This window comes from Saccharomycodes ludwigii, chromosome VI, assembly GCF_020623625.1.
Source record: "Saccharomycodes ludwigii strain NBRC 1722 chromosome VI, whole genome shotgun sequence".
Taxonomy (NCBI): domain Eukaryota; kingdom Fungi; phylum Ascomycota; class Saccharomycetes; order Saccharomycodales; family Saccharomycodaceae; genus Saccharomycodes; species Saccharomycodes ludwigii.
This window is the reverse complement of record NC_060205.1, coordinates 4,251-15,905: the sequence shown is the minus strand read 5'-3', so window position 1 is coordinate 15,905 and position 11,655 is coordinate 4,251. Positions and strand designations below refer to the sequence as shown.

The following is an 11,655-nucleotide window of genomic DNA, read 5'->3' as shown; positions in this document are numbered from 1 at the left end:
AATGCTTGAAATTATTTATGGTCTTGATAGTTACAATGGCATAGTTTCTCTGGTGAATTTATAAAATATATTGGGTGAAAACTTGGTGCATTTCTAACTCTCCATAACTCTTGAAATAACTGGTGTTCAAATGCAATTTCACTTTCTATATTTCATATTAGACAACATTTATTAAAGTTTTATTGATAAAATAACATTGTGAATTTAGAGGATATTTTTGAGCGAACGAAAAAAAAAATTGTTTCTTTGGCTGCAAAAAAAAAAAAAAAGATTTTTTTCGTAAAAAATGCTAAATATTTTTAAGCTGTGAATTACCAACAAAGTTAAAAAAAAACAGTTTGTTGATTATCAGAAATAACAAAACAAAACAAAACAAGTATTTTACACAATGTACAACAACTTACAAGAAATTAGAAAAGTTTTTGATCAAAAAACAGATATTCAGGTAGTATTTATAAAACATATCAAAATACGAAATCAGATTTACACTTTTAAAGAATGTTTCAACTGGATATATACTGATTGGAGTGAAGAAAAACAACACTATAAAGGGGCTGTTTATTATTATTTTGTTATTCTAGTGGATAACCATTGCGTGTTTGTTGGAATCATAATGACTGTACTGGAGTGAAGGACCATATTGCTACTAATAAGCACACATCAATATTCACATGTCATCCAAAATATAAGTGGTGTATAACTGATTAAGCATGATAAAAGTTTAAAAAGAAAAGATACATTGAAAACACAAAAAGTGCCTATTTATTAAAGTATCAATTCACAAATCAATCAAATAACAAATAAGGTTATACTCTGCGATCTGATACCCGAGTACTTTTGTTATATTTAGTTTTTCATTCTAATACTGTGGACATGTAAACCATTGGTATTACCACTTATAACTTCGTTTCTAATTATTATTTTAAAAAAGTGGGTTAGTAATAAGGCTTTTCTTTTTATTCTAATATCCTACTAGATCTAGAACTGACAACACACATGCTCGGTTTATATCTACTAAGTGTAGACCAAACATTACTATATTTAAGATTATTCAAAGATTCAATGATATTTATGAAGACCAGCTATTGCATACATAAAATCTGAATGTGCATGTCAATTTAGATATTATATTCATCAAAAAAAGGTTTATTACAAAATGACATTATATGATTAGTATGGAATTTGAAATTCTGATTTAGTTTGAAATGAGCTTCTTTTTTTTTTCCCCCCCTAATTACAGGAGTAACACAAGTATTACTATGGAATATTGTATCAATATATTGGGAGATATGTTTAAATGGACAACTGAGTAAGTAACTAGTTTATTTGTGATTTATTGTGTGACTAACATGAGTTGGTAAGAAATGGCTTGCTATTAGAAAGAGAAGGATATTTATTTTGATTAAAAGCAAGGACATTGCAAATAATATAATGAAACATATATTTTGTTACATTTTTAGGCACTTCACAGTACTGAATCTTAATTAATAATTACAGTCTATTTTGTTTTATATGTTACCAATTCAATCATTTGAAATTAATAAGATCATCCAATTGTGGAAACGCAGTAGTGATCTTGTTACATAGCAGTTGTTGAAAAACTTATACAAAACTGGGATGTGTATTTGTGATACCAATTTCCTTCATTTTCTTTTTTCACCACGTACATTATTTTGTGAATAATATTTACAGGAAAATAAAAGAAGATTGTATTTGGAGCACGATTATTATTGCTATTGATCAATATTCTAAATGTATTTTTGTGGAATAGCAGCAATCAATCCAAATCAGCAAAACACTTGACTACCATGTAATTCTAGTTTTTAATGACATTTTGAACTGAGATCAAGGTAGATGATTTTTGTAAACAGATCAAGTGTAGTAACATTTTATATTTGTTGGTAAAACAGGAACGTGGATGTATCTTTTTAGTATTTCCTGTAATTTTTACACACACATGCTTTATAAGCTAGACAGGATTATTGTCAAAAATTTTAAATTGTTAGTGGAGATAACAATACTGATTTAGAGATTGTTTTTGAGAACTTATCACATGAAAAGAGGCAGAGAGTTTTGTTTCATATCTCTTTACGAAACACATCGTCATTACTACAAGTATAAATCAGAAATAATAGATCATTCAACTATCATAGCTTTTGGCGAATTACAACATTCACATTTCTGTGTTTCAAACTTTAAAATATTTTATCACTTATCATAACATCAAAACATCTGAAATAAGGAAACAACAAAAGAAAGATGTGCTATATAGAATAGTTTGTGAACAGCTGCTTTGATACGAGGAGGCATAAGTTACCACTTATTTGTTGATGCTATAAGAATAATCTCTTTTGTGATGGTTTGAACAGACAAGTAAAAAAATAAAACTTTAGGTGTTAAATAAGATCTAACAAAGCGTAGACCAATAATATGTAGTGTACAATCTATTTTACGCTCTTGGATTACAAATTCTTGGGTGAAATGTAAATCTTGCTTGGTAACATTTTTACCAACTTGAAAAGTATCCGAACCTGTAGAGTAAATAATTGAGATTGGGGCATATTAGTGATCCAAAAACAATATAGTAATATGGCAATATTTATATGATTGTTCAGTGGACTAATAAAAGACTTTGAGACAATGTATAAAAAAAAAAAGCTCCATATTCCGTAAAAAAAAACAACATATTTTGTGATAATATACACAACACTTAAGTGCATAGCCCAGTTTATTTGATATTTCGGTAGAACACTTTTCAGACTGTTCAAATGCAGCTAATTTTATTATTTTGAGTACAATTACTGTTATGCCAAAGCCATGAACAAATAACTTTTTTCCCCCTAAAGAGACTTGGATATATAACACAAACCTAGATACAAGTATAGTATTACTCCTGAAGCATGAGGAATATAATTTTCTTTGTATTAATCTAAACACAAGCTAGAAACGTAAATTCCATTAAAAAACTTGTGAAAATTTCCATTGGTTAAATGCTTGTATTATCAATTTATATTTCTACATTCTGATGCTGGGAGTAAATTTGGTGTGTGATATTGAGGATTGGAATGGATTTAATATGCATACGCTCACAAAATACAGAACACTCAGATCAACTATATGTTCAAAAAATTGGCAGACCGCCATAAATCTCCATCAAAGAATTTGGAATTTGTTACACAGGCACTTTGTATATTTTTTTTTTTGTATAGGTTATTCGATATAAAAAGTATGTGTGTATGAATTAAAGTAATTGTGTAAAGGGTTGTTTTTTTTTTTTTTTTTTTTTTCTGTTCAAATGATTGATACTGTTTCTTTTTTTTGCAGTAGTAGTGGTGGTAGCAACTCGAAATGGAAGATGCGTTTATGCAACCAAAAAAAAAAAAATAAAAAAAAAGTAGTTACGTTGTCAATCACGTGCTATTGATAAAAATAAAAAAAAAGGAGTAAATTGTTTATCGATAAGGTTGTATAGACATAGCAAAGTGTATATAGATTTGTGTTATTCTGATTTAATATTAAATTGGAACTGTAATTTAGATAGTCAGGACATACAGAATATAGGATTGCACAAAAGTTAAAAGTTGTTTGGCAGAGTTATTGTAGTTTATCTTGGTTGTTGTTGTTGTTGTTGTTGTTGTTGAAAGTGGGGATGGAAAAGATTGAATGAAAGATTAGATTTTTTTTTTTTTAATTTTTTTTTGAGATAAGATAAGGATGAAACTCGGGTTAAGCTTCGAATGGCAGTGATGGCATATCGGGATATATGTTATTTTCGGACTGCATGATTTCACTTTTTCTGATGTTTTTTTTAGGGCTTTATTTTTTGGATTATATGTTTTGGATTATATGTTTTGGATTATATGTTTTGGATTTTATTTTTTGGATTTTAATTTTTTAGGGCTTTAAATGTTTGACCCTAACATCTGGACACTATTTTTTTGATCCCATTTCTTAACCTCCAATTGTTTGACTCTGTTTTTCTATGACTTTTACGTTTTAGGGCTTCACTTTTTTAATAACAAATCGTATAAAATGAGTAAATTTATTTATTTATTTTCAGTTATAAGATTTTAACATTGTGCTTGTAAAAATCAAACCTGCACACAACTAATAACAACCATATTTACATAAACATATTACGATTTAAAATTTATAAAAAGTCAATCTTTCATTTTTTTTTTTACTATTATATAGGTACTTAATAGTGTTTTTAGACAAGTCTTGCTTTCTATACTCGTACAATCCAATCATCTCTTGAAGTCAAAAATAACAAATATTTGTATTCAGATGAAACCGGATCTGAAGTGTTATTATTATTATTATTGGAATTATAGGGATGGGACAATCTTTGTATATCAACTATAAATCTGTGTGTTTAGTAAATTTATATACTTGATTATAGTATTTTTACTGAGTAATCTCTTCTCTTATTTATAGCTACATAATTATATAAGAACTATTCTTTTTTCATTTTCTTCTTAACCTTAATTCACATATCACAAATTAGATGTTCCAATTTAGCGTTCGCTCTCTTTTTATTGCCATCTTAAATCCTGAAATGCTCCACCAAACTTGACTGTGCCTCCTAAACATGCGCCTCAAAACATGAAGCGTGCCTGAAAAACTTAGTTGCTTAATTAAATTCCCTATTGAAATATGGTTCCAACAGGAGTATGTTTTATTTTTTTTTTGTATTATTTTTAATTTTTATATTTTTTTTCTTTTATATTTTTTTTTCTTTTCTTTATTGAAACTACAACCATAACAAGCAATTGCTGGTTTATATTTAAAAAACCACAATAGATGGTTACTCTTGAAACGCATTTTGTTTTGCAAGAAACGCACCTAATGTCGAATCTTTAGCTAATTTGTCGAACTCGATCATAATAGCATCTGCTTTATTTTTACACCACCATGCCTGAGCCCATGCATCAAACCTTTCTTTTCTCGCATCTCTAGGTTGCTTGAGCCATTCGTCTTTCGCTTTAGCTTGAACGACGCTAGATTGTTTGAGGTAAGATCCATTCAATTGTAGAATAGTATGAAAAGGAGCAAGATCCGAAACCAATTGTTCATGTTCTGTAACAGCAGCTGAAATAGTTTCTTCCATTAACTTACGAGCGGCCTCTTCTTTCTGTTGACGTTGTTTACTAACAGACTTAACTGTAGCACGCAAAAGAGCAATCAGTTGATCATAGCCGATTTGAACATAACCATCCTTATTTTTATGGCTTCTTAATAAATCTAATTTCCATTCAGAAAGATAGTGACGTAATTTGGATTCTTCAAAAGAAACAGCAACAGTTTTCTTGTCTTTATGTTCATAAATAAATCTTGATACCTGATGGATATTGTCAAGAGTTTTTGAAAAAGTCTCAACAAATTCATTTTTGACTCTAGAGGAGGTAGAAACTGTGACAAACTTCAAAACATCAACAGCAAAATTTTTAAAATTTTCATTTTTCAAAACTTGTTGTTTTAACGTAGTCGAATCGGTTAATGAGTTCATTTGGATTTCTTCATCACTGATTGTTCGTTTATTGACGAGCATGTACTTGGTACCCCCATATTCAAACTTAAATTCTTTGTACTGTTTAATACCCGGTACCAATTTTGCCTTGATTGGTTTCCATTCTTTTTCTTCATATAAATTTATGATAACTTCATAGATTTTTTCGAAGTCAACATTTAACTTACCACTGTTTTGGTACAAAATAATGTTTTTAAAATCGGGATAATGCTCATTAACAGATGCGATAATTCTCCTTTTCATCTCGTATTCACTCATTTCACAATGGTAATTCTTAGTTTTAGCTATCAAATTTTTCACCTTAGTTATGTAGTTTGCTGCACTAACGTTACCATCATAATACAAGTTGGACCATTCCTGCAAAATTTCTCTCACAATTGATGTTTTTGTTTTATCATAAATACCAGCATTGATATCAATCAGAATTTGCAAACCATTGCTTGAATCAAATCCATCTGGAAAATATTTTTTAAAATACAAAAAAAATTCACCTGCCATTTTTAACGTCTCCGGACCAAGGACGGATACAGCATCATTTTCAAGCAAACAACCTAAACCATCACGTTTCATTCTAAATATAAACATTTTCATACCAGGAACGAAGTTACTCTTGTCCATACCCTTATTATCAAAAGAGAGTATCAAATTATTGAACTTGTCGAGTACATCGTCCTTAGAAAGCATAACTGAATTCCCCCCAGTGTGAGTGCCATGTTCAGATGAAACCTGATCTGAAGTATTATTATTGTTGGAATTGTAGGGATGGGACATTCTTTGTAGATTAATTGTGAAACTGTTATGTTGTAGTAAATGTATATACTTGATTATAGTATTATTACTGAGTGTTCTCTTCTATTATTTATAATTATATAAAATATATAAGATGTATTTTATTTGTTCTATTTTCAATCTTCATTTTTTGTGTCCTTTATATATCATAAATTATATTTTCCGATTCGTTGTTCGCTCTATCTTCATTGTCACCTTAAATCCTGAATCGCGCCACCAAAATTTGACTGCGCCTCCTAAAATATGAAACATGTTTCAAAATTCATTGCTTAATTTACTTTCCATTGGAATATGGTTCCAACAGATTTAGTTCCAACAAAAAATAAACCAAGATGCCAATAAATATCAGCTTAGAACAAGCTAATAATAATAATTCCAAACAAAAAAAATAACAAAAAAAAAAAAACAAAAAAAATAACAAAAAAAACAAACATTCAGATCTTATTTCTTAAAATTCACCTTCCCTTTTCAAAACAGCAGTCAACTCATCGACTGATTTAACAACTCTCTCAACAATTTCCTCGACATCGTTCTCAGTAATGATAAATGATGGCGCCAACAGTGCAACATCACCTTCCCCTGTAGTATAATCATAGGTGCCAGTCATACCCATGACATTTATGCCATTTTCAAAACACACAGCTTGAAATCTGTGGCCAACATCTAATTTGGGAGCAAAGCTAATCTTTCCCTTTCTGTCCCTAACAAATTCCAACGACTAAAACCCACCAATACCTCTGACATCACCAACAATGTTATCGTTAGCTAGTAACTTCTTCTTCAAAGTTTCACCCATCAAGTTGCCCATTTTGAAGATGTTCTTAGTCAAACCTTTTTCAATGATTTTTTTTTGGATACCTAACGCAACACTACAGTTAAATGCATGGGAGGCATAGGTGTGTGAACCAACGACGCTGTTACTGCCATTAACATATGCATCTTTAACCTTTGGACTGATAAAAACACCAGCAATAGTGACATAGCCAGATCCCAAAGCCTTACCAACTGATTGCAAATCTGGACCTTGGTTCAATGGCATGAAGTTTTCCCAGCAATTCAATCCACCGTTTGGATTCGATCTACCAGTGCTACACATGACTTCATCCAAGTGCATCAAGATATCGTATTTGTTGCACAAGGCACGAATACCTGGTAGGTATCCGTTTGGTGGCGGAACAGTGCCTATGGATGAGCCTGGCAATGTTTCGAGAGTAACAGAAATAATAGTTTCGGGATCATTATCAACAATCAACTTTTCCAAGTTACCTAGTAATTCTTGGACATATTCAGCTTCGGTTTGGCCCTTCTTTTGGAATCTGTATGGGTAGCAAACCGGCATCTTTAGACATTGAGTTTCTGGCAATAAGATATCCCTAAGGGCAACCATACGAGCATTGTCAGCAATAGATAGAGAACCAATAGTAAATCCATGATAAGAGCTCTTTCTAGAAATAAATTTTGTTTTTTTTGTCTTGCCACGTTCTAACCAGTACTGGTACATGATTTTCATACAACTTTCATTAGCTTCCGAACCAGAGCAACACCATAAAGCAGAAGCAAATGCATCCTTTGGGGAATTGTCGATGTAAAATTTAGCCAGTTCTTCGGATTGTTTGTTACCAATCAAAGATGGGAAAGAATAGGTAGAGGTCTTGGCTGCTTCAGTGATAATATCGACGATGTCTTCATCACCCCATCCCAAAGCACCAACAGCAGCACCAGTAACGGCATCAATAATATCACTATATATTTTACCATCCTTTTCAATGGTGATACGAGTGCCTTTACCGGCTATAGCTTGGGCAGGTTTTTTGTTAATTTTGCATTGGAAAACGTAGGACTTTTTATCAGTAGGAGTCATTATTATAAAACATGCTTTAAATTAATTACAAGAAAAAACATGTACTAGTGTTACTTACATCCCAATTGATGGTTTAGGCATTATTGGGAATAACTCTGTGTCTTATAGTGTTTATTTGCTATTTTATACATAATAATTAAGTAAAAAAATAATAAAAAAAAAAAAAAAAAAAAAAAAAATAAAAAAAATAAAAAAAATGAAAAAAATGAAAAAAATGAAAAAAGTAAAAAACAATTATGTAAATGGTTTATTCCTAAAGATAAGATTTGTACTTAATTGTGATATATATTTTTTTTATTTTATTTTTTTGCGCGTATAGAATTTAGGATAAAAAAAAGGAAAATAGAAATAAACGAGATGACGAATATATCAGAATGTAACGCGTCGAGTCGCACATGATAAGAAATCGAGGCGTGTTTTGTCTCGGGCGAAGATTTAAAAAAAGAAAAATATAACTAGAAATGAAAGCGAATCGTCTTTTTTAACCACGTGATATATTTGATGTCAAAAAAAAAAAAAAAAAAAAAAAGCGAGCGCTTCATATTAGTGTAACTGATATTTTAGTTGTACAAGGAGGCTGGATTGTAAATTGGATAAATAAAATTATATTACGATAGTTGTTACACATATATGCACTAAATACAATCTATTTGGTAAAAAAATAAAAATAAATTATTTAATTAAAATTTATGTGAGTGAGTTATTGTTGGACACAGTGTATGATTATTTTTATTTAATTTAATTTTTATTCAAGAAGGTAACTTTTTTTTTTGGGCGAGTAGGATTTATTAAATTATTAATGGGGGTTATTTGTGTGTTAGAGCTGTAGCAGTGTTCCTTCTTCTTAGTTAGTTGTGTTTACCGCGCTGATCGGATTTGTTAAAAAAAAAATAATATTTTTGTTTTTATTTCTCGTTTAGTAATTTATAGATTGGGAAAATAGGATCACGTGGATTATACTAAAAAAGAAATTTTGTTTCATTAAAAATTAATATTTACTTTTTGAAATTATTTATTGGGAGATACACGCGATGGGATTAGATTGCTACTGCTGCATAATGAACATATAACAAGCAAACAAATACAATCAAGAAGAAAATATACGACACAGTAATAAACGCGAAAAAAAATATTAATTGATCTCACAGAAAGCGACGCATTGAGAAGGCGTACAACTACCAAATAAAAAAAAAAGCGAGTTATTTATACGAGATTGGATTGGGCACCAAATATTTTCACGATGTAAAAGAAGCGGGTGGCAAATAAAGAAAAAGTTGTATTTCAATTAGCACATTACACAACTTGATTACATTGATTACATTCATTATACAAAGTGTATATGTAATAAGAAACAAGTAAAATACACAGAATAACAAGTAAATTAACATGAACCAAGAAGATTATTAGAGTTTACAACAATTTAAAATAAAAAAGACAGGGTTGATAGGTGGATTACATTATGGAGAGTGTTTGAAAGAAGAAGGAAAGATCACATTTTTTTAATTTTTTTTTTTTTAAATTTAGTCAGGATTTATTCGAATAAGTGAGTAAGTGAGTGATTGTAGTAGATATTTTGTTTTAGATTTTATTTTATTTGTTGTAATTATTAGGATATTTGAGTTTTGAGTTGGGTTGTATTTGGTTGATTATGTTTAATGGTTTTCTGTGCGGGTGTGATTTCTTAAAAAAAATTTTTTTCTTTTTTTCTTTTTTCTTTTTTTCTTTTTTCTTTTTTTCTTTTTTTTTTTTTCTCTCTGTTCGTCGATAATTTATGAAAATAATCATGTGACTGTTGTAGCTTAGTTCGTGTGTGTTATTCTTTGATCACGTTGTGCTTTTTGCGCGGATCAGATTTGTTAAAAAAAATTTTTTTTTTTTTGTCGGATAACAAGTTATGTTTTTTTGCACGTGTAAGATTTGTTAAAAAAAATAATTTTTTTTTCTTTGGTTGATAAGTTAGTAGAGTTGTTAAGAAATGATGAGTTGAGTTGTATGGATTATGCTTGCAATATAAATTTACAGGTTTATATTAGAGCTAGTGATTATCATTGATATGGCTGATTCTTTAATTAAAAGTCATATGATATGAGGAATGAATTGGATAATATACAAGATACAAGAACACATTGGGTAAAAAAAACAAACAAAGAGACAAGGATATGATAATATTATTAGTGATAGTTATATTGAGAGGATAAGTGGAGTGTTTGACAAACAGGTTGGAGTTATAGTGGTGGATAATTGAGTTGAGTTGTGGAGAAAGTAGGATTTATTATTATTATTCTTTTTATTTTGTTAGGTGATGAGATATTTTGAAAGAGTTATTTTGATAGATGATATATTTAATAGATGCAATTATTATGAATGCTGGGATTAGAAATAGTATCAAAAGTATGATGGGATTAGAGTTAGGATTATAATTATGATGGGAGTATTAGTATATTTATAGATATGAAGACGAGATTAGTATAATAGGATCAGAATTGAGATGGAATTACTAGAGTATTGGGATTATTTATTTATTGAATTATAGATAGGGTGAGATTATTAGTTATATTATGATTACTACTGTACTTAGATTACAAGTGAGTTGTGAAGATTTATACATTTGAATTAGAAATGTATTTAGATGATAAGTGAGTTGGGATTGTGTATTGGGAGATGTGGGTATGTTAGGATTATGAATGAAATAAAAATTATATATTGGAGATATTTGGATTGAATATGATGAGGGATTCTAGATGGAGTATGATTAGAAGTATGTTTGAGTTATTGATATATTATTAGTATAATTGGAATTGGATTATAGATAGTGTGGAGTTATTGGATATTGAGATTATAAAAACATATTGACCATGATACAAGGATTATTGATAAATTTGGATAATTATTATACGGATAGTATAAGTATATTAGAATAGTTATTCTAATGAGATAATTATTAGATTGGGATTATGAATATATTTGAATAATTAGTATATTAAGGTGACAAGTAGATTGGTATAACTATTGATATAGATGGAATAGAAGTGGAGTTAGACAATAAAGATATTTGGAGGATAAGTATTGGATATGATTATAAATGTAGAATGAGACGACTAGGATATAGAGTATAAGAGTGGTGAGGCATGAGTATAAATGTTATTGAAATTATGAATATGAATATGAATATGAATGATTATTATAAATACAAATTGGGGATATGATTAGTAGAATGATTATTGGAGTGATACAATAAATATATATGGAGGATAACTATACTGAGACATTCAGAGTATTATAGTTATGAGGATTTATTTTGGTTATAAGGATGGATGGATCGTTATTATGATATGATTATAAATGCTATTGGGAGTATGATATTGTTATTATAAATATAGTAGAATAATTATTGGAGTGAGACAATAAATATATATGGAGGATAATTATATTGAGATATCTAGAGTATTATAGTTATGAGAATTTATTTTGATTA

At 29.3% G+C, this 11,655-nt stretch overlaps 1 protein-coding gene across 1 annotated transcript; it reads right to left on the bottom strand.

The window, feature by feature from the left end:
- Window positions 1-4,807: 4,807 nt before the first annotated feature.
- SCDLUD_004411 (conserved putative CP/RdRp fusion protein) lies at window positions 4,808-6,301 on the bottom strand (the record flags this gene model as incomplete). The annotated part of the gene is made up of 1 exon (XM_046076921.1): window positions 4,808-6,301. One exon carries the CDS (start codon window positions 6,299-6,301, stop codon window positions 4,808-4,810), a length of 1,494 nt encoding a protein of 497 aa, XP_045932923.1.
- Between the last annotated feature and the right edge of the window lie 5,354 nt (window positions 6,302-11,655).